We start from the raw sequence: 25292 nt of genomic DNA on the forward strand, positions 1-25292 counted from the left end.
AGGTTACCAAAGAGTTCTAAAATTGAAATTCAAAAAAGTTTTCATTAGCAATGTTTCTAAATGGCCAGTTATAAACACTTTCAGTGTTACCCTCGTAGTTCACAGATGGTAGATTTTTATCTACTGACTTTTGGAAAATTCACACAATATCTATATAAATTTTTTGCCTTTGTGTTATTCTAACATATAAGCTATATTGTAAAGTTTCATTAAAATCAATTCTGTAGTATTTACGTAAAAGAGCAACAAAGATCTATCCATACTTACCAACTTTCGCGTTTATAATATTAGTAGGACTATTTGGTTTTTTTGGAAGTTATACTTCTTTTGGCACGATGGAGAAAAATGATAAGAGTGAATTTTTACGACGCGCGCACACCAACACCTAAATTCGACATCGTAAAGTTAGGTCTAGCTGACATGGAAATCGATAACTATGTTCAAGTTGTATATTCTAGTATTTATATATTTAGGACACGTGTTTCGTAACAGTACAATTGTGTGAATAAATAAATATTATTTTGGTGTTTTTAAATCAATTTCATATACGACGGTGATAGTATTTACTAATATGTACGGTTAGAATAACTTTATTTCTCATATGAATTAAAAAAATTCGCTTACTGAGAAAAAAACATTACAAGACTAAATAATTATTACTAGAACACACAGAAGGTACCTATACAAAAATTAACAAAACAAATACAGTAACAAAAATGCAGGTAGACACAACAGACTCGAAAAGGTCAACCAAGCAAATACATAGGTTTAGGATTGGACTTATTACTGGATGTGGCATTGATGGCATAGCCTGATATAACAGGTTTATATTAATTACTTATTATATTTATACATTATTTATTATATTATATATATTTATATGTCATATTTATACATTATATTATATGTATTATATTATATTATGCTATACTATATTATATTATATATATATATATATTTAATAAGACTATTTTATTTTTAGTTTATTGTTCTATTTAGAATATTTTAGGTAAATACATTTATATGATTTATATAGAAGTAATTAATAATTAATATTTAAACTTTAGCGGTGTAAATCTAATCCAAATGGGGTGTATTGCTTTATTTATATATACATATATTTAATTTTTATATTTAATCACTTATTTGTATGTATTAACTGTGTGTGCTTTTAGCAGCTTTTTGAACCGGGCATAACTTTGTCTGTCATATGTCATTTATTTATAGAAATAAAATCTTTAATCACTACTGCATTTTAGTTATTATTTTTTTCCATACGCCAAAGAATAACTTCTAACGCGTGTACATAAGTAAACACACTCTTTTCTATCGAATTAGTGTTATGCCGATTAGTAGAAAATCAGGTTTAAATATATTCAGCCTTCGGGCGATTGCGTTTAGCTTAGAGCTAAATAGTGCACTCGCAGCTAAAGTTAATTTTGTTCTCCATCTTAAAATTATATGAGCAAAATCTCATTTTCAAAGTGTACGTTGTAAAATCGTTTTTAGAGTTTATTTCGTATTAAGGCGAAAATTTCGTAACGTAGAGATGGCGGATATTTAAATCAAGATTTTTTATATTTATACTAGCAGATCAAGAAGTTTTCATGTACACGACTAACAATAAAAAAATCTAATAATCTAAATCATTTTCGACTCCTCTTGTACACCAAAAATGTCATAAAAATCTGTCCATGCATTTCGGATTTTTGCGATTGCGAATTGCGAACACATGCACCGATTTATATTTATAAAAATAAATCAGTAGCGCTACAAGCTATTTACGTATTGGCCTCAGATTTTTGAATCTGTTTCATGATTATTTTAAATCTAATAGTCAAGCAGGTGATCACCCTCCAGTGCCTGATTTATATATATACCAGCTGTTTATTTGTTGTATAAACAACCCAGATACCGACTGCAGCGCCATCTGCTTTGAAACCATGCATGGCGAAACCTAAGCGCATACAAAAAGGTTCATTCAAATCGGTCCAGCCGTTTAAGTTGAGTGACATACACACGTACAGTAGAATTATATATATATAACGTCAAAATAATTTACTAACAATAATAATATATTATATTTGACTCAAGCAATTTAATTTAAAAGTAATATTTTGTATGTCATATGTTACAAGTTTCTTAGTTAAACGGCTGAATAAACTAGTTGGCTGCGACATATATATAATTTTTTAAGCGGTTCGAAAAAAGGAGTTGATCATTTTTTAACAGGACAGGGAGCAAAAAGGTGAGCCTCTTGGCTTATCTGATGTTAAGCCGTCCCTTTAAGAATCGGTGCGCTCTTTCTTTGAAGGACCCTTTAGTCGGTTGAGAAATTCGTGACATGCATCTTGTTATAATAATTATTTATATATATATGATATATGAGTCTTCTGTTTGTATAGTTTGGAAACAGAGAGACATAAGTTTTACTTAGGTTCAACTTTCATAAAAATCGGTTAAGTAGATTTTTGATTTCATTTGATATTTTCCATTTTTCTTATTTATAAGGTGGTCGACCTGGTGGAAGATTTGACAGATGGGACGGTCCTCTGCGCCTTGGTGGAAGCACTCCAAGGTCGTAGGCTAAAGGGTTGGAGCAAGAACCCAACCAACCAGCACCATCGATTGGAAAATTGTACAACCGCCTTACAAGCTATTGAAGATGACGGGGTCAAATTGGTTAACATAGGTAATTGTTATTAATATTACGAATATAATATAACACGACCCACATACACACCATCACGTACACACACACACCATTACACAACACTACCAATTTAGGTTTAATTAATTAAATTTAATCAGTTAAATGTATTAAATACTTTGTTTGTTTGTTCCCTTTTTTAAATCTTTTTATTATAATGTATCATGTATTCCATCTGTGGCTATGTTCTCGGTGTATTTGTTTGTTATTATATGTATTTTGTGTTAGCTGTAGGAGTACAATATAAATAAATAAATAAATAAATAATATTATTACGCCTTTCATCCGAAAGCAACCAAGGGCGGATCCACCTTTGGCACCAGGAGAGGGTGGTCAAGTCAAAAACTTCGTTTGACGTCATACAAAGTTATTATACTACATTAAATTAATTAAATATTGAAGGTAGTTACATAAAGTCTGGATAGTGATATTTAAATCAAATCATTATGTTCAATTAGTGGTCCACCTAAGTTCTGAAAGCTTGGGGGGACCTCCATGACTCCTGGAGACCTGGAGACCTGGAACCGCCGTTGAAAGACACCAACCACGAAGATCAAGAATATTTAAAAAATAATCTAATTTATTTATTTATTTATTTATTGGGAAACCAAACAGAGACATCCTTAATAAATAAAAAAAAAAAAAGCAAAGTCAAAAAAAATAAAAAAAAAATAATTGGTCGTAGTACTATAAATGTGTTGTGTAGAAATAATTAAGCAATACTGTTAAGATGTGAAAAGGAAGAGACTGGCTGCCCACAATTCAGGGAATCCTAGTGTAGGGGCCAGTGCACTCTACTTTATCGAAATATTCCTGTATGTGTCTTCTGTCAAGTTCTTTCTTTGTTTCGTAGATCTCGTCATTAAAAATGCTATATTACAGTTATGTAAACTAACATTAGTTACCGCCGCCCATGGACTGTCGCGCTGCCGGCCTTTAAATCTTGTATTTAAGTGTCATTTAGATTTATAAATACTTACATAGTTAATATATACATATAGTTAATACTTAGATAGATAAGCCAAGATTCGTGTCTAGCGCCATTTTATCTTAAGTACAATTTTTTTACAATACACAGAAAGACGAAAATACCTTAGTTAAACTAGTAATTAGCTTGGTTTTTAGTTTTTTAGTTATTCTTTAATTAACTTTATCTTTACTTTAAGCTTGCATTGTTATATTTTAATATTTTGCTTTTATATATATTTTAATTAATACATTTTAAGGTTAGTTATTAGGTATATTAGAATTACTATAAGCGAAAAATTTATTTGTTTTGTTGCATGTTCCGTTCACAATAAAAATTATATTTATATGTTAACACAATGTATACTTATGAACGTCGAAAATAAATATTTTAATAAAGAATGTAACATATATAGTCATACATATAATGTTCGTTTGATCGTTGTTGTTAAATTGCGATTGTTTTTTTTTTACAGGAAATGTGGATATTGTCAATGGAAATCTAAAACTAATCTTAGGATTGATCTGGTCCCTCATCGTCCGATACCAGATTGGAAGAAGCAAATTCCCACCGAGGTAGTTTCACCTTTATTTCCGTTATATGTAAAAGCAATATAAAATAATCTTACAGCTATCTAATAATCTTATATTAATATAGCATAAACCTAAAACTAACCTTAATTCGTGCTGAAATAGGATAGATAGATAGATAAAAAACGAAAACTAACATTATAGGTAATTTTTTAGGTAGAACAGGAAACGGGCAGGAGGCTCACCTGATGTTAAGTGATACCGCCGCCCATGGACACTCTCAATGCCAAACCGCTCACGAGTGCGTTACCGGCCTTTTAAGAATTGTTTTAAAAGGTATTTCATAGGTTATCTTATTTTCCAGGAAGCTTATGTTATCTTGGCTCCAATCGAGCCTACCGGAGTGCCGTGTCAGCAATCTTACAACTGATTGGAATAGTGGGGTGCTACTTTCCGCATTGCTTGACCATTGCAAGCCGGGAATCTTCCCACATTGGAAGGAATTGAGTGAGTAAATTTCAAAGTATTTGTTAGAATTATTGAATAAATCTTTTATCTTTAAACAAGCAATTCTTGTATATATATAGCTCGGAATCGGGGAAAATTTAGTATACGGGGGGTTTCGATAAATCGATCTAGCTAGGAATAGATGATAAAAAATAACAAAAAGGTGGCGTTTGAGTAGTCCCAATTTAAAATGAAAAATGACTCTTCCTGATATCTATCGGCGAATAATAATACTATTTTTTTTAAATTGCTTTAACGACACAACAACACTAAAGCTATTCCAGCATATATATTCTATATTGTTCATATTTCATCATTTTATTAGTAATTCGTACTTAAATATAATTTCCAAAAAACACAATGTATAAAATAAAAAAAAATACCCAGCAAAGCTCGGTTATGTACTAGAGATAATAGAGAAAATAACTTAAAACGCCGTTTAGCTGGTAAATATTTTCATTTCATTTTGCGATTAAATTTTAATTATTAATATAATGAAAGATACATATTAATATTTACATGATGCGAAATGAAAACGCTCATTTTGAATATGGAGCAAACCACTTCGTCACACTCCGACATTTTTAACTTTGCGAATTTAATACATAATTATTCTGTTGTGTAATATTCAGGACTTGAAATAAGCGGAAAGGTTTATTTATAGTTTACACACAAGTACATTTTTTTTTTTTTTTTTTTGAATGGAATCTCGCTGTTGGCCTTAGGGGCCTTTACAGCTCAGCACGGGCTGTTTGGCGAGCTTAGCTCTGCCGGAGCACACACAAGTACAGTAGTTCAAATCTATATATATATACAAATGAATCCCTATTTCCCTTGGCCACGGCATCACGCCTGAACGGCTGGACCGATTTCGCTAAATCTTTTTTTGTTCTGTTCATTATTATCAGGAGAAGGTTCTTATTCAAGAAAAAAATTAAGGAAATTTCGCGGAAAATTTGAAAATTTAAAATTACTTAACCAGCATATAAAATTATTAATGTAACCTTAAGACATTTGACATAGAATTGACTGAATGCGTGCTGCAAATATAGTCAAAGAGAAGATAAAAAAAACTAAGAATGTTGTATACCATAAAGCATTAGAATCAAAAACACTCTTTTTATGAATTAAACCAATTCGAATACAATATTCATAGTCATAACTATCGCGTCAGCTAGATCAACCTGACAACTATATATAATAAAACAATTAACTTAATAAAATCAAAAATCTACTCATTTATGGCATATAAGGCGGAACAAAAAAAAGGAAGTTCGCCGGGTCAGCTAGTCTCTTATAAATTTAAACATATCGGAATTGAATAGACATTGAAATATCGCTCTTACAACTCGATTACTAAGATTGATGAAAATATTAATATACTTTAAAACATTCATCTAACATACCGTGAATTTGTGAATTTATTTTTCCTCTTAAAGAGGTTTAAGTTCCGCTTTGGTTTTGCGTTTTTTTTTGTTGTTAGTTTTTTTTAGCTGGCTTATGTTGTGTATAAATGTTTTGATGTCATATAAAATAGGTTGTCTGTAAAGTCCTAATAGTTTACTGATGATAATTGAACATGACAACGTCATAAGAAAAACTGATGGAATGGTTGCATTTTTCAAAGGAAAATTGTATTTTTATTTGTTTGATATTTTGTATATAGAGAAGGAGGTAAATAGAAATAACAATTGAATTGATCAAGTTACATTTATTTGTACCGAGTTTTGCGACTCGGCCACCAAGTTAAAAAAAAAAAGTAGGAGAGAGACAGATGTCGAACGCTGCTGAATGCGTCTTTGTCGCTCGTTCCGCGCTCTCGTTTGCACTTCAAGCAAGGAACAATAATACAAACAATTTGTACGTCTCTAAAATTGGCGATTAAAAAAATTTCTTGCCAGTTTCTCTTGCCCGCTGTACGCCCTTGACTTGGTAGTAAATGTAAATTTAGAATCAATTAAATTTTCTGTTGACGTAAGTTACTTGGTTATGTAAATGAATAAAGTTATTTTGAGTTCATCATACTATATTTTTTGCCATTCGTAGTAAATCTCGTTAAATCATGTAAGGTTGCATTGTATACATAGTTTATTAAAACCTCCTTTACATCTAAACATTCTTTACACAGAGCTTTCCAATCCCAAATCCGGATTACGCGATATTTTTGTTTCCTATTTGCAAACTACTACATGATAAGCTGTTAAAGACAATTATTTTCCCGGAAAAATAATATTTTCCATAGCCGTTTCGTATGTTACGTCTTCCAAGGTTTTAACTAAAGAACTTATTTGTTTGTTATCTAGCCTAAATACAATTTGTGAGAAAGAGAGGAGACATTTTTTATCGGTTATATTTGTTATATTGAGCAGTGTTGGCCTAGAGGCTTCGGCGTGCGACTCTCATACCCTAGGTTCGATCGCCGGCTGTGCACAAATGGAGTTTCTTTCTATGTGCGTTTCTTTGTGCGTACAATGGGGCTTCGAAAATTAATGCTCATTTCGATTATGACTGATTTGAGGAACGTTTTTTCTTTTTTCGGAACGTGAATTTAGTTAAGTTTTAACTGAATTGTTTAGATACTTTTTTATTCCACATCATTATTCTATGTTTACAGATAAATTAAACTTACTTAATTAAACCAAAATTAATTAATAAATAATCAGAAAAAACAGTGACTCACTAGTAAAAAAAATGTTGTGTGGTTTTAGGAAACCACGGTAAATGTGAATCTTTTTTTCACATTATAGACACAATATCACATATATTTTGGAATAATAATCCATTTAGGGTATAAAATCGCTTTATCAATCTTAATTTTATACTTGGAAAATTGGAATGATAATGGGACTAATAAAAGTAGACTAAGTCTCCAACGAATATTTTTATTGAATTTTGTGTCTTATAGATATACATAATACATAACAATTATTAAGATTATATACACGTATTAAAATAGCATGGAGCACTGGCACAAATGAATAATAGTCAATACACTATACGGTCAGCTGCTGCGAACTATGTGCGCTGCCTTTCACTTTATCCCTACTCCGCGGCCGACCGTCACGCGACATGCGCCACATAGACCAAAAAGATTGAGACGATGTAATAAAAGTTTCACTTTAAAAATGTATTTTTCAGATCGTCACGAAGCAGTCGAAAACTGTCGGAGAGCCATGAAACTGGCCCACCGCGAGTTACAAGTACCAATGGTGTTGGAGCCGGAGTACCTGGCTTCACCCTGGCTGGACGAATTGTCTGGTATGACATACCTGTCATATTTCATGAAGCCAGATTCTGCAGGAATGAAAACCACCCTGGACTGGGTTAATTCAAGATTGGAGAGACCCATATCTAACTTTACGGTAAGTCGCAAAGTACGCAAAGTCAACTGTCATCTGTCAAATGAACGCAAAAGTGACCTCCTCAATAAAAATATATAACAAACTAGCGGATCCGACAGACGTTGTCCTGTCTATACGTCTTTAATTTGAAAATTTCAAACTTTTTTTAATAAGCTAAAACATTCTGGACCATTTTGATGAAAATTATTATTCAAATGTTATGACAATATCTAACGATCCAGCACATGGTCTACAATAACACAATGATAACAAAACTTTTTTTTAATTTGATCGCAGCGCTAACTGTCGGGACAGACTAAAATTAAAATTCGAATATTATTTAAAATTTGACAGTGCGATGGTAGCGCCGTCTGTCGGATCCAATGTAAAACATTCCAAAATCAACAACTACTAATTAATTTAAAAAAACATTGTCCAGCGGACAAAATTGTGAATCTAAACCATTCTCGAATCTCCACGAACACACACAAAAAATTTCATCAAAATTGGTCCAGTCGTTTAGGAGGAGTTCAGTCACATACACACGCACACAAGAAATATATATATTAAGACTAGTAGACTCGGAAAAGCGTTGCTGTAGCTAAGGTTTTTGTTATATTACATAATAGTAAACTATCCAAGGGAAACGGTAGGAGAACTTATGTGAATGGTAAATAGGGATATGCCGTGGACAGATAATATTTGTACAGCAGAAATTCAAAGGAAGATAATCTACGCACTCTCACCGAAGCATTAGTTTCCGTAAAAGATTTATCATTCATCATCTAAGTAGATAAAATTTACACCATAAATACAAAAGCACTTAGTAAGTTTCGAGAGATTAATTGTTTTGTTTGTATCAAACATAATAAATGTAGTTCCACAACTGCTCTTCTAGTCAGTTTTTGCCGCGCACTACCACTTTGTGGAACCAGCTGCCGACTGAAGTATTTCCGAACCAATTCGACTTATTAAGTTAAGTAGACTCCTATCCATCGCTCTTTGGCACACTTGTGGTTACAAAACATTAATAATAATTCTATCGGCTACAACCCTACATACTATTATACAATAGCCTCGTGCGGAGCATTCTAGAATATGGTTCAGTTGTATGGAGGCCGCATTATGCGACGCACATGCTACGACTCGAGAGATTACAAAAGAGGTTACTGTGGCATCTGCTTTTCTCCGGTGGCATCTCGAAAAAAAAGTTGCCAACGTACGAAACCAGGCTGGCACACTTTAAAAAAAAAAAAAAAAAAAAAAAAAAAGTATTTTATTGAATCACAAACATTAACATACATGTAAAATTGAGGTAGCCCCAGTAAGTTAAATAATACTTGTGATGGAGCAACCTCGCAACTTCCCTTAAATTATAGATTACAATGTTTGGACCAAAACAACTGAAATATGACTTGACAAACTTAGTTACAAAATATATTATTTTTCTATTTATTTATTTTTGAATTAAAAACTAACTAAATTAAACAAATAATAACGCACGGTCTTTGCGTGCGTGCGTGTGAGTGCGTGCATGTGTGTTTGTGTGTGTGTGTGTGTGTGTGTGTGTGTGTGTTTGTGTGTTTGTGTGTGCGTGTGTGTGTGTGTGTGTGTGTGTGCGTGCGTGTGTGTGTGTGTGTGTGTGTGTGTTTATCTGATTCTCGTCAAAATTAATTCTGTTTCTTCATATGTGATAGTTTTCAACCACCCAATTACGGTATTCTTACAATTATATAATAACATCGGATATATATTTAATTTCTGATTCAGTTTATTATAGATGTAGGCAGCCTGTGTAGTATATTGACGTTGAGCAAAAACTGTGTGCACGCGTGGGGCGTATGCTACAATATCTTTACGTCTCTTCTTTAGTTTACCTGGACTAAATGGTAGTGTTTTGTGCATACGTAGGGTGATATGCAAAATGTATAATTTTCTAACGCTCAATAAACCACTATTTCTGTAAAGGTCATCGGTAGAGTATCTATATGGTTTGTAGTTCATTACTTTAATAAGGGCCCTTTGAGATCTCTCTAAATCTAAAAACTTAGTTTTAGTTGCTCCTCCCCATACGGGAATGCAGTATATTATAATAGATTGAGCCAGGGCTAGATAAACTTTATTAAGCAATGACGCGGGCATGACGTAGCGTAAGTTTTTAAATATCCAAATAAGTTTTCTAACCCGGGCCATAATTGTTTCGATGTGTAAGTGCCATGATAACCTTTGGTCCACTGTAACTCCAAGATATTTGGTAGAGTTGACACGTTCTATGGTCTGACAGCTACAATTCTGGGCAATCGGATCACCACACCTATGAATCCTAACTCCAAAGTCGTAACCCGGCTGAGATCTTTGATTCGCAGTAAAACATATAAAATTTGTTTTATTAACATTAAGTGAAAGTAAGTTGGTATTAAGCCAGCCAGCTACTTCAGCCAGACCTAGTTCAGCTGCGGATTTCACAGCCATCCAAGTCGCTCCCGTGTACACAATCGCGGTATCATCCGCGTATGAGTAGATCCGTCCGCCATTGCTCCGAATATTACAAAGGTCATTTATATATATCAGGAACAATGTCGGGCCAAGCACGCTTCCCTGCGGGACGCCATATTCCACGGTTTCTTCTTCACTTATCAAATTATTAATTTTAACTTGTTGTTTTCGACCTTGTAGATAACTTCTAAAAAGGGAGAGAGCTGTATCACGAATTCCTATGGCTTCCAGCCTGCGCAGAAGAATGGGAACGGAAACGGTATCAAATGCCTTTTTAAGGTCCAAGAATATTGTTACGCATTTAATACCTCTGTCTACATTATCAATTATGTCATTAGTAAGTGCAGTCACGGCATCTTGTGTAGGCAGGCCCTTCCTAAATCCGTATTGTGTGTTGGATAAAATTTTGAATTTATTTAAGTAATTGACCAGTCTATTGTTCAGTAACTTTTCTAATATTTTAGAGATACATGGCAGTACGGATATAGGACGGTAGTTATTGACGTCGTTCAGGTCCCCACTCTTATGCACAGGCGTAATCAACGATCTCTTAAATACGGCTGGAAATATTCCTGTTTTGAAGCAGGAATTAGCCAGCTGGCTAATGAGCGGGACAATAAAGTCTCTGGACATTTTCAAAAACTTTGTGGGTATACCATCCAAACCAGGTGCGCTCCCAGAATCGAGACCCATGAGTATAGCATCCACCTCACGAGGACTAGTCTCAAGAAGAACAAACGAAGACACCCGAGAACAAATGTCTGTAGTTGTTGGGTTACCGAAGTTAAGTAAAATGTCCTCAGCTAAAGTTGACCCTATTTTAACAAAGAATTGGTTGATACGGTTTAGTGAGTCAAGCGGATTCGGAGTAATATTCAGTAGACATGTATTTGAGGATTTGGGGGTTTTAAATTGAGTTACTTCATTAATTTTTATCCAAAGCTGTTTAGGATTTTTAACTGAGTTAGCTATTTGAGTTTTATGAAATTGTCGTTTAAGTTTTTTAATTAAGTTTGAACAGAAGTTACGAAAGCGTCTAAATGTTATTTTTAAGATTACGTTAAAAGGATTTTTCTTTAGTTTAAGTTGCATTTTATTGCGAAGTTTAATACAGCGTAGGGCTCCTAGTGATATCCAAGGTTTAAGAATTCGCTTGCTATTAGAGATTGTCTTAGTTTTAGTGTTACAAAGTAATATGGTTTTTATTTCATGGATAAATTTATTAGCCAAGGTCTCCGGATCATTGTAAATATTGAAAAATGACATGTCTGAGTTAAATAAGTCTTTAGACGCGTTTTCAAAGTCAATAGAAGTTGAATACCTATGGCAGTTTCTAGTTACAGTTTTTTGTGCTAGGTTTAATACTACCATGGCATGGTCCGTGATAGTTGTAGTCAAGACAGCCACAAAAGCAGAGCTCTTAAGTTTATCGAATTTCAGAAAAACATGGTCGAGGCAGTTCGACTCTCTAGTAGGTAGACAGTGCCCGGGAAGCAGCCCATGTCCTGCCAGCATGTTTAAATAATTTAATCTATTGTGACGCTGTTGTAAGGATTCAGACTCTCTACCTATTAGGTTGATGTTTATATCCCCAGTTATTATAATATTTTTAGGTGTAGTAATAGTATCGAGATAACTATTTAGGGAAGTTATGAAATTATCTGCACAGGCGTGTGATGGGGAACGATATATACCTATAATAACGTATTCGGCGATAATTAGCTGTATAGCCGAGGCGTGCGAGAGTGAAACTTCTGTTACCCGACAGAGATGGTTGTTTTTTATGTATGCTACAACGCCATCATTTTGATTGAGCTGATTTGTAGTATGATATGAAGAGTAATTACGGAGGAGTGGTAAGCGTTTACTATTATTTAGTCTGCACTCTGTAAGGATCATTACATCCACATCATGATTCATTTGCTGTAAATTTACCTGAAGGTCGTCAAAATTACTGTAAATACTTCTAATATTTTGTGTCAAGACAGTGAAATTATTTTGCTCAACGTAGTTACTAAATTCTTCGATGTCAATTATTTTTGAGTTACTAATTTCTGTATTATCTAGTTCCCATAAGGTGTTTAAATGATTATCCATATTCAGTTACGCGTGCAGAATGGCGTAGCTTGCCCTTTACTCTATTGAATAATTGCATGTAAGTACCGTTGCAGGATAACGATGTTTTGAGAGTACATATAGTGCTATTGAGACAGTTAAACTTATTGTGTAAGAGTGTGTATGATTTTGTGTATGTGTGTTTAAGTGTGTATGTATGTCCGTAAAAAAGGGATTTTACACTGAATAATACTTTTAGATACCGTAGATTACAACTTTTTGAACTACTGTTACTTGGTTTATCAAAACAATGTAGGTTAATTATAAATGCTAAAACTTTAAGTATGAATAGACTAATAATTATTTTCTTAATACTAATACATGCACAAAAAATAAGCGATAAGAATAGTAAGAAATAAAAAGAAGTTTCACAGTATAGTCACGTTTCCTGTAGCAAAAGGTGTACCTGGGCTTCGCTGTTAATGAGGATAACCCGAGAATTTTCATCTTTCTTGACGAAGACTCGGCCATGTTTAGTCCAGCAGAATTTGTACTCTTTTGATTTTGTAAGGTCTCGGGCCAGGAAAAATAGTCGGGCTCCTTTTGATGTTAACTGTTCCGATATAAAGACAGGGGTTTCTTCATTTTTGGTAAATCCGAGATGTTTAGCCTGTATCTTTGTTTTATTTTTAATATTGTAGCTCTTGACTTTCAGAAGTAAATCCATTTTAAGAATCGATGAGGCTAGTTCGACAATTATGGGGGTGTTATTTACCCCAGACTTTCTACTCTGGATTCTGTAAATATCTTTTATGTCTTGCTGACTCATATTAAAATTTACAGATTTTGAGAGACACAATACCATATTAATTAAGTCGTCTCTATTTTCGTTTCCGTTCTTTGGCACATTTTTAATTTCAATACATGTCTTCCGAGTTGTCCTTTGCAGATCCTCTATTTTATCTTCTAGGATATTAATATACTCCCTATCTTTCTTAGTCTGTACCTCTAGTGATTCTATCTTCTTCTGAAACTCTTCTTGTTGAGCAAACAAACGCGTGATTGATGTTTCTATGTTACTGTTAGTTAATTGCATTTCCTTGAGATTGTTATTAATTTCTCTAAGTTCTTGTTGCTGAGTCTTCGTAAATGACGCGAACAATTCTTTCATGTATAATTTAAATTGAGAAAAATCCGAAGGTTCAGCGGGTGAAGTATGCATTTCCTGTTCTCTTTCTACTCTGCACCTTTTATTGACCCTACTATTTCGCATGGAAATAAAATTCGGTGGTGTACTTTCAATACCTGCTTCATTTATGTTACTGTCAGATAACGACTTATTTAACTGTGTTGCGGACATTGTACCAGGGAATAATGCACAGCAAAGTAACCACTAATGCGTATCTTACAACGGGCCAATTAGTCACAAGGTAATTAGCGAAAGGGGTGTCGCTAATTAGGTAATTATCCAGTGGCGCTTGTGAAAGGTGGAGCTTAGCGGTGAGTGGTCGCCTTCAAGGTCACGTATGACCAATAGTTAATAATTAGGTGTGTTACCCGTACTTCTTGTTCGCTGCGCAGGCGCTGGTTTGTTGTCGCCGATCTCAGGTACCAGGGTGGCAGGATCGTTTCTCTGTCTACGTAGTCTTCACACGTTGGGTATCTTCACACGCCGGTTACCTCTTGTGATTTTATGCGCTCCTATTTTCTTCTTTGAATTTAGTGTTACCAAATTTATAATTTAATATTTAAATAAACTTTTACAAGGGGTCCACTACACGTCTACACCTATCGGCGGTCCGGGAGAAAAAAAAAAAAAAAAGGATTTTTAATATGATGTCATTGGAGAATCGCAGATAAATTATTGATATATCGTTTGCAGCAAAGATATTCAATAATAAGATTGATTGTCCGAACCTTCTTTCTAAATTTAAGATTCATGTACCCTCTCGATCCCCTAGGCATCCCGTTATTTCATTTGTCCCTCCTTTCCGTAGGACGCGTTTTGGTCAAAGCTCTCCGGTGTCCAGATTAAGCATTCTGATAAACAAGCTAGGTCTGGATATCCAGAGTTGCTCCCCTCACACTTTAAAATCGATTTTAGTTTAGTTTTTTGTAATTGTTTCTTTTTTGTAATGTTTGTTTTGTTAAAAATTGTTTCTTTTGATTTTGTATGTGCTCTAAATGAATGTCATGTTTGCCTCTAATTGCTCATCACATTCAAAATTGTATTTTGTGTTTGTTTTTACCAATGTATCAGTGTGCCGAGCGTTGGCAATCTTTATCAATAAAAAAAAAAAAACCCTAAATGGCAAGACATATTTCTGTAAGAAACCTGTCCCATCATAGATATTTGGATTATATTATTATCTATCTTATTATTAAGTTTAGTTAAACTTAATTTAGGATTTCATTCACATGAACACAACATTTTTGCAAATACAGTAATATAATGTTTTATAGCTTACAATTGCGAAGATATAAAATAATGCGTAGTTTTGTCAACAGATGGCACCACATGCTGTTAGCATTCATAAAATTTGTTTATTGTTATACGATAACTTTTTCGATATTTTATTACTTGTTCTGCTATTAAACGTCATGACTATAAAACTATTTAATCACCTTCCTAGAAGTTATAGATCACTGATGTGCAATTCTTTTAAGGGGAAGGTGATTAAATTTTTTAAAGGCAAGGTGCTTTTATAGCGTGGGCGAATATTTAGATTAGGTATAAGTTTGACACCAATTCTAAATATCTTAACTTACCTATTATTATGATACTATATTATGTTTGTATTATGTGACATGATAAATTTAATCAATTTAACAAGTGATTCTATTATGGTGTGCAGTGTTCAGGTATTCGCCCAGGGTGTGTGTGTGTGTGTGTGTGTGGGAGAGTGTGTTAAATAGTTTATTACTCAAAAATTCATGTATTATACCTGTACATAAATAAATAATTAAATAAATAATCTAAAAATCTAACTAACACTTTGCTTTATATATATAGATAATACTATAAATACACACATGGAAACTCCCTTGGTGCACAGCCGGGGCTCGAACCTACGACCTCAGAGATGCCCTGCTTTGCTTTCACCATAACAATTCTTTAAATACCCTAAATATGATACTAGCATTCACAATAGTTTTTATAATGTTTAATTAAATTAATTATTAACACATTTGAAATATGTGATTCATTTTTTAAAAATTGTTTCGATTCATATTTGTATGTGCTCTAAATGAATGTCATGTTCGCCTCAAATTACTTGTCACATTAAAAATTGTATTTTGTGTTTGAAGAAAAACACTTTTTTACGGATTATAGTCATGTATTATTGTATTTAAACTTATAATTATTAAGACATAATTTTAAATTGAAACCGACGTTTCGCGTGATCCGTAAAAAAGTGTTTTTCTTTAAATGTGTAAAAGTTATGTTAATAAAAGACAATACTATTTTGTGTTTGTTTTTACCAATGTATCAGTGTGCCGAGCGTTGGCAAACTTTATCAATTAAAAAAAAAAAATCTTTTAGACGGACTGGAACGACGGTCGTGTTGCGAATGAACTGGTGAGGTCCATGGGAGGTCCTGCACCTCCGGCAAGTAAGCTCCGCAGAGATCCAGCACGTTGGGAGGAGAACAACCAAATGGCTATTGATGCCGCTAAAAAGCTTGGTATGTATTGTATTGTATATCGAATTATTATTATTATTTTTTTTATTACAAGTAAAAAATTTAAAAGGAAATGAACTGGTTAAATTATTTTAAGTAATTAACTTTGTTATGGAAGAGCTGGGAACCCTAACACAGGTATATTTACTTAAAAGGGTTCCCAAATCTTACACTATGAAAAGAAAGATGTACCAACTTAAATGAATAAAGACTTATTATTATTATTATTATTATATTATTATTTTTTTCTCACAAAAACATATACAATAATTGTCATTCTTCTTTGGAGCAACTGCTATTGCTTAAGTGAGACTGATGCCTGTTAAAGGTTGGGCTTAAATTATTAAGTGATTGTCTAACCTAACAAAATCTTATAGTGACCATTTCAATATTAAATAATTCTTTATGTTCTAAATATGTAGATTGACTTGGAAATCGTACTGAATAATTTTATTTATTTATTTATTAACACTTCGTTGCATTACATAAAAGGAAAATATTAAACATAATTTAATGACAAGCAACTGGCGGCCTTATCGCTTTAGAGCGATTTCTTCCAGACAACCACTGTTAGTAAAGGAAAAAACCACTATGAGTATATTAGATAAGGTAGGCAAGAAGTGCAAAAATAAAAAAGGGAAAACAAAAAAAAACATACTTAACAGAAACAAAAAGAAATAAAAATAAACTAAACTGATACAAGTTACATAAAACAAAACAAATAGTAAACAGTGCATATGAATCATGACAATCCAATTCAAGATCGGTCTCACGTCAGTTAGTAGTTAGTGATATGACATTTTATTAAATCAAATCAAATTAAAATTCATATATTCAGTTTAGATACGTGTTAGGGCATGCTTATGAATGTCAAAAACGTTTACAAAATTAGCGAAAGAACAAGACTACGCCACCCGTTCGCAAAACTACCAGGAGGCCCTGTTCTGAGAAGAACGGGCAAGAAACTCACCAAGTTTAACATTACAATTATTCAAAGGAAAATGTCATAAACCACAACGTCATTAAAGTAACATAAGAAAAAAATTAAATAAAAATCTGTTCTGTGATTTACCACATTACCATTACAATTTTATTACATATATGATTGCAAATAAATAATAAATACAATTTTTATTTTTACCAGCATACAATTAAGATAATTTTTTTAGTTTATTTATTCAGAAAATTCACAGCACAATATAAAAATAGATGAATATATATATAACATTGTGGGCCAATTATAAATCTTCACAAATATTTCATTTATATATATATATATATACATAACAAGAAGGTAAACATTTCAAACATTTTTAGTGTTAAATAAAAAAAAAAGAAAAAGAAAACAGAATTTAATTTGTTGACAATGAAAATGAAAATGAAGTCAATACATTTCATTCATCCTGGTTAAAATAATTTTGTACCAAAGCTCTCCTTGATGTCACCACACTCCAAGCGAACATATGTCAACCGTTAAGTTATTAAATTTGTTACCAGTGTTACCAGGATAATATTTTAATATATTATATATATATTTAGATGATGATTATATATATATACTAGCGGATCCGACAGACGTTGTCCTGTCTATACGTCTTTAATTTGAAAATTTCAAACTTTTTTTAATAAGCTAAAACATTCTGGACCATTTTGATGAAAATTATTATTCAAATGTTATGACAATATCTAACGATCCAGCACATGGTCTACAATAACACAATGATAACAAAACTTTTTTTTAAATTTGATCGCAGCGCTAACTGTCGGGACAGACTAAAATTAAAATTCGAATATTATTTAAAATTTGACAGTGCGATGGTAGCGCCGTCTGTCGGATCCAATGTAAAACATTCCAAAATCAACAACTACTTATTAATTAAAAAACCATTGTCCAGCGGACAAAATTGTGAATCTAAACCATTCTCGAATCTCCACGAACACACACAAAAAATTTCATCAAAATTGGTCCAGTCGTTTAGGAGGAATTCAGTCACATACACACGCACACAAGAAATATATATATTAAGATAGATAATCTTATATATATATATTATTGCAGGAGTTCAGCCAGTATTATCAGCGAAGGACATGAGTCAAAGTGACGTGGAACACTTGGGTGTAATGGCTTGGGCAACGCAATTCCGCAATATTCCGCCGAGGCCTCCCGTCCATGACATGTTGCGGGTCGCACTCGATTCCACTTCGGGGAGAGTGGGAGAACCTGTGAGTAGATTAAGAATTCCCTCGCATCTTGGAGATTAACTCATTTATTTCAGATGAGGCTAGCAGGATAAATTGCCTGTTTATTGTTAAGGTACTTCATATCAACTGGATTAGGCGAGTTAGATTATAAATTGTTTTTGGAAAACATTTTGATTTTCATTGTTTACTGTTGTAATTACCAGGACGAGTACGCTTTATTGTTTTTAATGTTTATTTGCAAAAGGAAATAAATTGATAATTCTTTATTCACACTTCGTTACATTTATACAGAAATTAAACATAATACATAAAAATTATAAGGGATAATGTGTAAAAAAACTTGGCGATTAAAAAGAGTGGCGGAGATTTTATTGCCAGTTCTTCTCTTCCGTTCTACGCCCTTGATTTGAGAACTGGCAGTAAATGTAAATTCACTTTGATTGATTGATTAATTTTTTTTTGACGTTCATAAGTGTACTTGTTTACCAATAGGAATAAAAATATTTTTGTTTGTATGTTTATTAGAAAAACTAACAGGCGATCTCTTCCATGTAAGCGTAGTCAAGAAAAAACTAAAAAGATAAATTATTGGTTATGTGGAAGAAATGCCTAACCAAAACATATTATATTAAAATTATAGAACCTTAATCTAAAATAATACAAAAAAAAACTAAAAAGGTAATCTCACGGATTCATGAATTGCGATGCAATACAAAAAAATTGAAATACAAGAATTTCAAAAGTCACGATTCTACAAGATATTCTTAAGATATGTGTATGTAGAAGAGTTTTAAAAGATGCTGGTGAGGTAGCCAATCGTATGGAGTCGGGCAGTCGATCCACACCTTAATGGCGGCTATCCTAAACGAATTGGCTGAAAAGGATGAGCGATGATGATTATTACTGCAAAAGTGTCAAGTGTCATTTACGTCCATTTCTCCTTTAAATTTTTATCAGCTGATTTTGATTGAAAACCTCCTATTTAATATAGAAAAGGTTTCTCTTCGCGTTTGTTATGTTTGGTTAAGACAGGGAAGCTTCTGTAATTGATCAGATTTAATAAAGTATGATATATACCTACGATACAGATAATATAAGAATTGACTCTTACTCATAATGTAAAATGTAAATTAAGATACATTTGCGCGCCATTGTGTGTGGCAGAATATGCGAACGATGTACGATTGTACCACCTTAACATTTTGTACGATATTCTTGCAATAAATAAATTATTATTATTATTATTAAGTAAAAATTTTTAAAATCCTTTTTATTCAAATCACATGAAATGTTTATTAGTTATCATATCAAAAAAAAAATATACACTAATTAAAATTTTTTAAACCTACGTAATTCTACATAATAATAAAAATTATTAACATTAAAATTAAAACAAATTTAAAATGTTCGAATCCTGTGGCAGTGTACCTATGTTTTCCTTCACCGTTCGAGCAAATGTTAAATGCGCACATAGAAAGAAAGTCCATTGGTGCACAGCCAGGGATTGAACCTACGACCTCAGGTATCAGAGTCGCACGCTGAAGCCATTAGGCCAACACTGCTCAAAACATTTAATTGAGTAATATTTAATTTCAGACATTTATAAAAGTCCAGAGCGTATCAAAAGAACTGTCGATGTCAGATGTAAAGGTGTTAATTGTGAATCCACTTGAGCAAGAATCCAGGTTGAAGCTAGATTCAAGGGGCGCCGGGGAATTTGTACCGGAGCACGCTGGCATGCACGAAATCGTTCTCGTTGTTGATGATATGAGGTAAGTATTGGTCTTCATAAAAGCAGTTTTAAAATGTTGTGTAGTTTTATGAAACCACGGTAAAAGTGAAAGTTTTTTTTTCGCCTTATAGACATTTAACTAAATTTTTTTGGAATAATACTCCATTAAGGGTATAAAATCGATTTAACAATCTTAATTTTATACTTGGAAAATTGGAATGATAATGGGACTAATAAGTAGACTAAGTCTCCAACTAATATTTTTATTGAATTCTGTGTCTTAGAGAGTACGATATACATAATACAGAGCAATTATTAAGATTATATACACATATTAAAATAGCGTGGAGCACTGGCACAAATGAATAATAGTCTATATACTACACGGTCAGCTGCTGTGAACAGAGGTCATAGGGACGAGAAGAACTGGCTATACGCTTTTTTTATATATTTATATTATTGAAAAAACGCGATACATTAAATAATCTTATATATAAAATTCTCGTGTCGCGGTGTTTGTGGTTAAACTCCTCCGAAACGGCTTTACCGATTCTTATGAAATTTTTTGTTCATATTGGGTAGGTCTGAGAATCGGACAACATATATATAAGGGTAATCTACCCGTAATTTTTTTATTAAATTAATTTTTTTTATTTTGTGATGACACTAAAAAAAATCATCTCTCTCTCAATTTTCACTCTTATACGATCAACCCCCATTTTTACATCCCGATTTTTATTTTTTTAAATCTATCCACAAATCCGCAATAAGGTTGCAAGATGGAAATCAAATATTATAATTGTAGTAGAATTAGGCAACACAACGTTTGCCGGGTCAGCTAGTATAGATATATGTTTTTGCAGGGTGGATGGGAGATATTTCTTCAGAGTACTGCCAAGATTGGTGTCGGTTCCGCCTCCTGGTATGGCACCTTGTGCTGCTGGGAGTCTGGTAGAAGTGTTGGTTAGCGCGACAGGTAACTTTATAGTAATTTAAACTAGAATTGCAACGAATAGTATATTCGGCAGTATACCAAATACAGAATATTCGGCGGTATACCGAATACAGAATATTCGGCGGTATACCGAATACAGAATATTCGTGCGGTATACCGAATACAGAATATTCGGCGAGGCCGAATAGCCGAATATTAGGCATAAGTAGTCGGCTGGAGCGTCAAAAACTTATACAGACGTGATTGTTTCGCGCTCCTTTGCTTTGTTCTAATGTACTCATCTTCCGTTCGCCGTTGCTCGGCGCGGTATATTGCTAACGCACTGCATGATTCGACAAGTTCATTTTATGGATATCGTATTACGTAAAGTACAGTTTATGTACTCTCTTAGTTTTGACTATGACTACTTCAATGATTTTAATAGAAATGAAACATGAATATATACGTAATCTATCGATTTTAATTTTTCATATTACCAATTATTATTAGTATTCGGCCGAATATTATAAAAGCAGCCGAATAGGCCGAATACTGAATAGTAACCGAATATTCGTTGCAAGTCTAATTTAAACTGTAAAATATATTGATTTTTGTTCCTATTTATTAAATCAATGACGTGATAGTGACTCACTTCACGTCATTGACCTCATCCCTGAGGTCGCAGGTTCAATCCCTGGTTGAACACCAATGGACTTTCTTACTATTTTTAGCGCATTTAGTATTAGCTCGAACGGTGAAGGAAAACATCGTGAGGAAACCGACATGTGTTCATCACTTACAGCAAGTAGGTGATTAGATTGAAAAATCATCATGAAACAGATTCAGATGTGAGGCGTAGGCCTAAAGAGTTTTTAGCGCCACTGATTTATTTTTTATTTTAATAAATTTAACTTATAAACTTAAAAAAGGAATAGATTTAAAAATGAAAAATAAATAAATTTAATACTAGTAGATGAATTATTTGTGGCTTTTTTTATACATAGATGTACCTACTTACCACTTTCATTGCAAATAAACGATGTATTATTATAATTATTAAAACACAATATATAACGTATTTTACATTAAGAGTTCGAAACCGAATTTTCAATTTCCTATACTTAGTATTTTCCACTGAAAATGGTATTAAAGTTTCGATAATAATTCCAAAGTTCGGAAGGAAAGTTAGGTTGAATTTCAATGCAAGGGATATATCGGTATCGAAAAGATGTATCAAAACTTTGACAGTTATGTCTTATCTAAATTGTTAATTCTTTCAAGGGGTAAAAATCAATTTAAACCCGATTCTGGTCAGCCTGGTAACCGAACGTAATAAACCTCTGCCGTGGAACCCTTCCACGCTGCCAGAGCGTGGAAGAATATTTGGAAGAGAAGTTTTGATAACAATTATAAATAACTTAACTCATAATTATTTTATTTTTTATTTATTTATTTAAGTATTCCTACAGCTAATCACTAAACAATATCCAAACAATTACATTACACACAAAAGCCGAAATCGGAATACACATTGAAACAGAAAAATAAAGCACAGTTGTAAGATTGATTGATTGGTAGATTAAAATATATATTTAATATGAAGGAATAAACAAAGCCATTATTAGTAAAAGGTACCTGAGTTTTTTTAAATATTTTTTAAATAATTATTTAGTCACATTAAATGTATCGATTTGCTGGTAATTTATGTTGTAATCTGTAGGTATGACATAATGATAATTAATATAATATTTGAATGCTTCTTATATGTGCAGTTTTTAATCAATCTGAATTTTAAACTTTCTTTCCAAATAAACGATTTATTATTATTAACAGATTTCTCAAAAGGAAATATTTTTTCCTGTTTTTACAGTAATTTCAATGGCAATTATTTAATCAATTACTATCAACAATTCGCAATATTGGTGCGTTTGACAAATTTAAAAAGTCAGTAGAAATGCATGTTAGAGTGAATACAGTTGACTAAAACTATCTGTCAATCTAATTGTCCTCATTCTATTATTTGTTATGTTTGAGAGTTTAAAATAAAAATGAAACAAATATCCACTCCTATAATGTATTTTATTTATATATTATTTTAACCATACTATATACAGTCAGTATTAAATTTGACATACATATACATAAAATATTCTTTTTTCATAACTGTTTTCATCGCAGTGATAACTGCTAACTTTGCATATTAAAACGACTCGTTTCTCAGGTGCCCCACGGCGCCAAGATATTGACGTGACAGCTCATTCGCCAAGTGGCAGAGCTGTTCCATTGGAAGCCAGACACCCTCCATCTTCAGCAGCTGGTACCACAGCATCCAGCGCCACCTTCCAGCCCGATGAAGCTGGCACATGGACCATTGCTATTACGTACAAGGGCGAGCATATCCAGGTTAGTTAAAAATTTACTTCAAATATATTTATTTATTTATTTATTATTTATGTATTAACACTTCGTTGCATTACATAAAAGGAAAATATTAAACATAATTTAATGACAAGCAACTGGCGGCCTTATCGCTTTAGAGCGATTTCTTCCAGACAATCACTGTGTGTAAAGGAAAAAACCACTATGAGTATATTAGATAAGGTAGGCAAGAAGTGCAAAAATAGTAAAGGGAAGTGATATATTATGTCATGATCATTAGTCATATCGTTTTCACACACTTTATAATAAAGATTTTTTGAAGTGAAACTTCTTGGTGCATGAAGGTAATTTTTTACTAAACGTCACGGCGATGTGCAGCGTTTTTGTCGAAGAAAAGGGAGAGAGGGATTTGGACCGATTAAGAGAGAGAGAGAGAGAGAGTTAGGGAGAAAATATACGCTTTTAATTAATGTATTCGATAAGTAGTACTATATTAGAACTTTAGATGGAAATTCTGTCGCATAGCGTCTTGTGCAATAAACGCAGATTTTTTATTACTGTATATTATCATTAGCACGTATACGGTTTGTAAACAGTGTGAATATAGATATATAAATACATGGATTAAGTTATAGATGATCATATACTGGTACATGTTCATCTATAACTTTAACTAGTTAAATAATTTTGATAAACAGAAAAAAAACGTTTATTTTACAAAATAAAAATGGATGTTTTGTTAAAAAAGATTAGGAATCCCTGTGAAGAGGGCAGCTTGTCTATTCCATTTGACATATACATAATAAATATCATCCTATTAAATATATTATTTAAGATCCTTAAATTAATGTTTATGCCAATTTTTGATACTTTGAATTCATTTTATGACCAAAAATTTATATAGAATGTGATTTTGATATTTACACGACATATTATTTTATCGCAAGCCAAGTATTTATTTATTTATCCTTTATCGCCTTATACAAAAACACACATAACAAAAATAAATAAAAAAACAGTTACAAAAATTATAAGGCAAAGGGCGGCCTTATCGCTTACAAGCGATTTCTTTCAAGCAACCCTAATGAGAGACAACGATAAAGAAACACCAACAGAGGGTAGAGTACAAAAAATGAAAAACAATTAACAAAAAAAAAACTTAAACGTCTGGGGAGTAATCCATTTCACAAAAAAAAAATGACAAAATTATATTAATTTAGTGTTTTACATAACTAATTGTTATTAAGGGCCCCGCAGTCCACCCCGAGATACTGACACAGCAAGTGCTGGAATAGGGCCTTAATCCTGCGCAGATGAAGTCACCAGCTAATTAACAATAGTTTGAATAACTTCATTCTTTACACAGGGAGGGCCATTCACATGCGAAGTTTTCGACCCAGCGGGCGTTCGTCTCAGCCCCGGAGCGTTGGATGGTGCCGATGCCCTGAAGCCGCACTCCTTCGAATTGGACACAAGTGGGTGCGGTGTCAAAGGTGACCTACAGCTCGACATAGTGCACGACAAGCGAAGTGTTATGTGTGCACTGGAGAAGTTATCGCCGACCAAGTACAGGGCGACTTTCATGCCGAAGGCTACAGGGAAGCATAGGGTAATATTTGCTAAAATATAGCGTGCATTTACATGGAGGATTGAAGCTAAGTATTATTATAAACTTATAATTATTTCAACATTTTCGCGACGATGGAGGACGCCGTGAACAATTTCTGCAGAAACCCTTCATCTTTTAGTTGATACC

The 25292-nt window shown here is 32.9% G+C and overlaps 1 protein-coding gene across 1 annotated transcript in view; it reads left to right on the plus strand.

Annotated features, from left to right (window-relative positions):
* Positions 1-25292, plus strand: part of LOC111000535 (filamin-A) — a 126909-nt gene that overhangs the window by 19262 nt on the left and 82355 nt on the right. Inside the window, exons 3-12 of the mRNA XM_045633560.1 lie at positions 2512-2692; positions 4153-4252; positions 4572-4714; positions 7853-8076; positions 16151-16292; positions 18349-18512; positions 20088-20263; positions 21087-21199; positions 23379-23560; positions 24903-25145. Coding sequence (XP_045489516.1) covers positions 2512-2692; positions 4153-4252; positions 4572-4714; positions 7853-8076; positions 16151-16292; positions 18349-18512; positions 20088-20263; positions 21087-21199; positions 23379-23560; positions 24903-25145 — 1668 coding nt within the window. The remainder of the gene's footprint in view (positions 1-2511; positions 2693-4152; positions 4253-4571; positions 4715-7852; positions 8077-16150; positions 16293-18348; positions 18513-20087; positions 20264-21086; positions 21200-23378; positions 23561-24902; positions 25146-25292) is intronic.

This window comes from Pieris rapae, chromosome 23, assembly GCF_905147795.1.
Source record: "Pieris rapae chromosome 23, ilPieRapa1.1, whole genome shotgun sequence".
Lineage (NCBI taxonomy): Eukaryota > Metazoa > Arthropoda > Insecta > Lepidoptera > Pieridae > Pieris > Pieris rapae.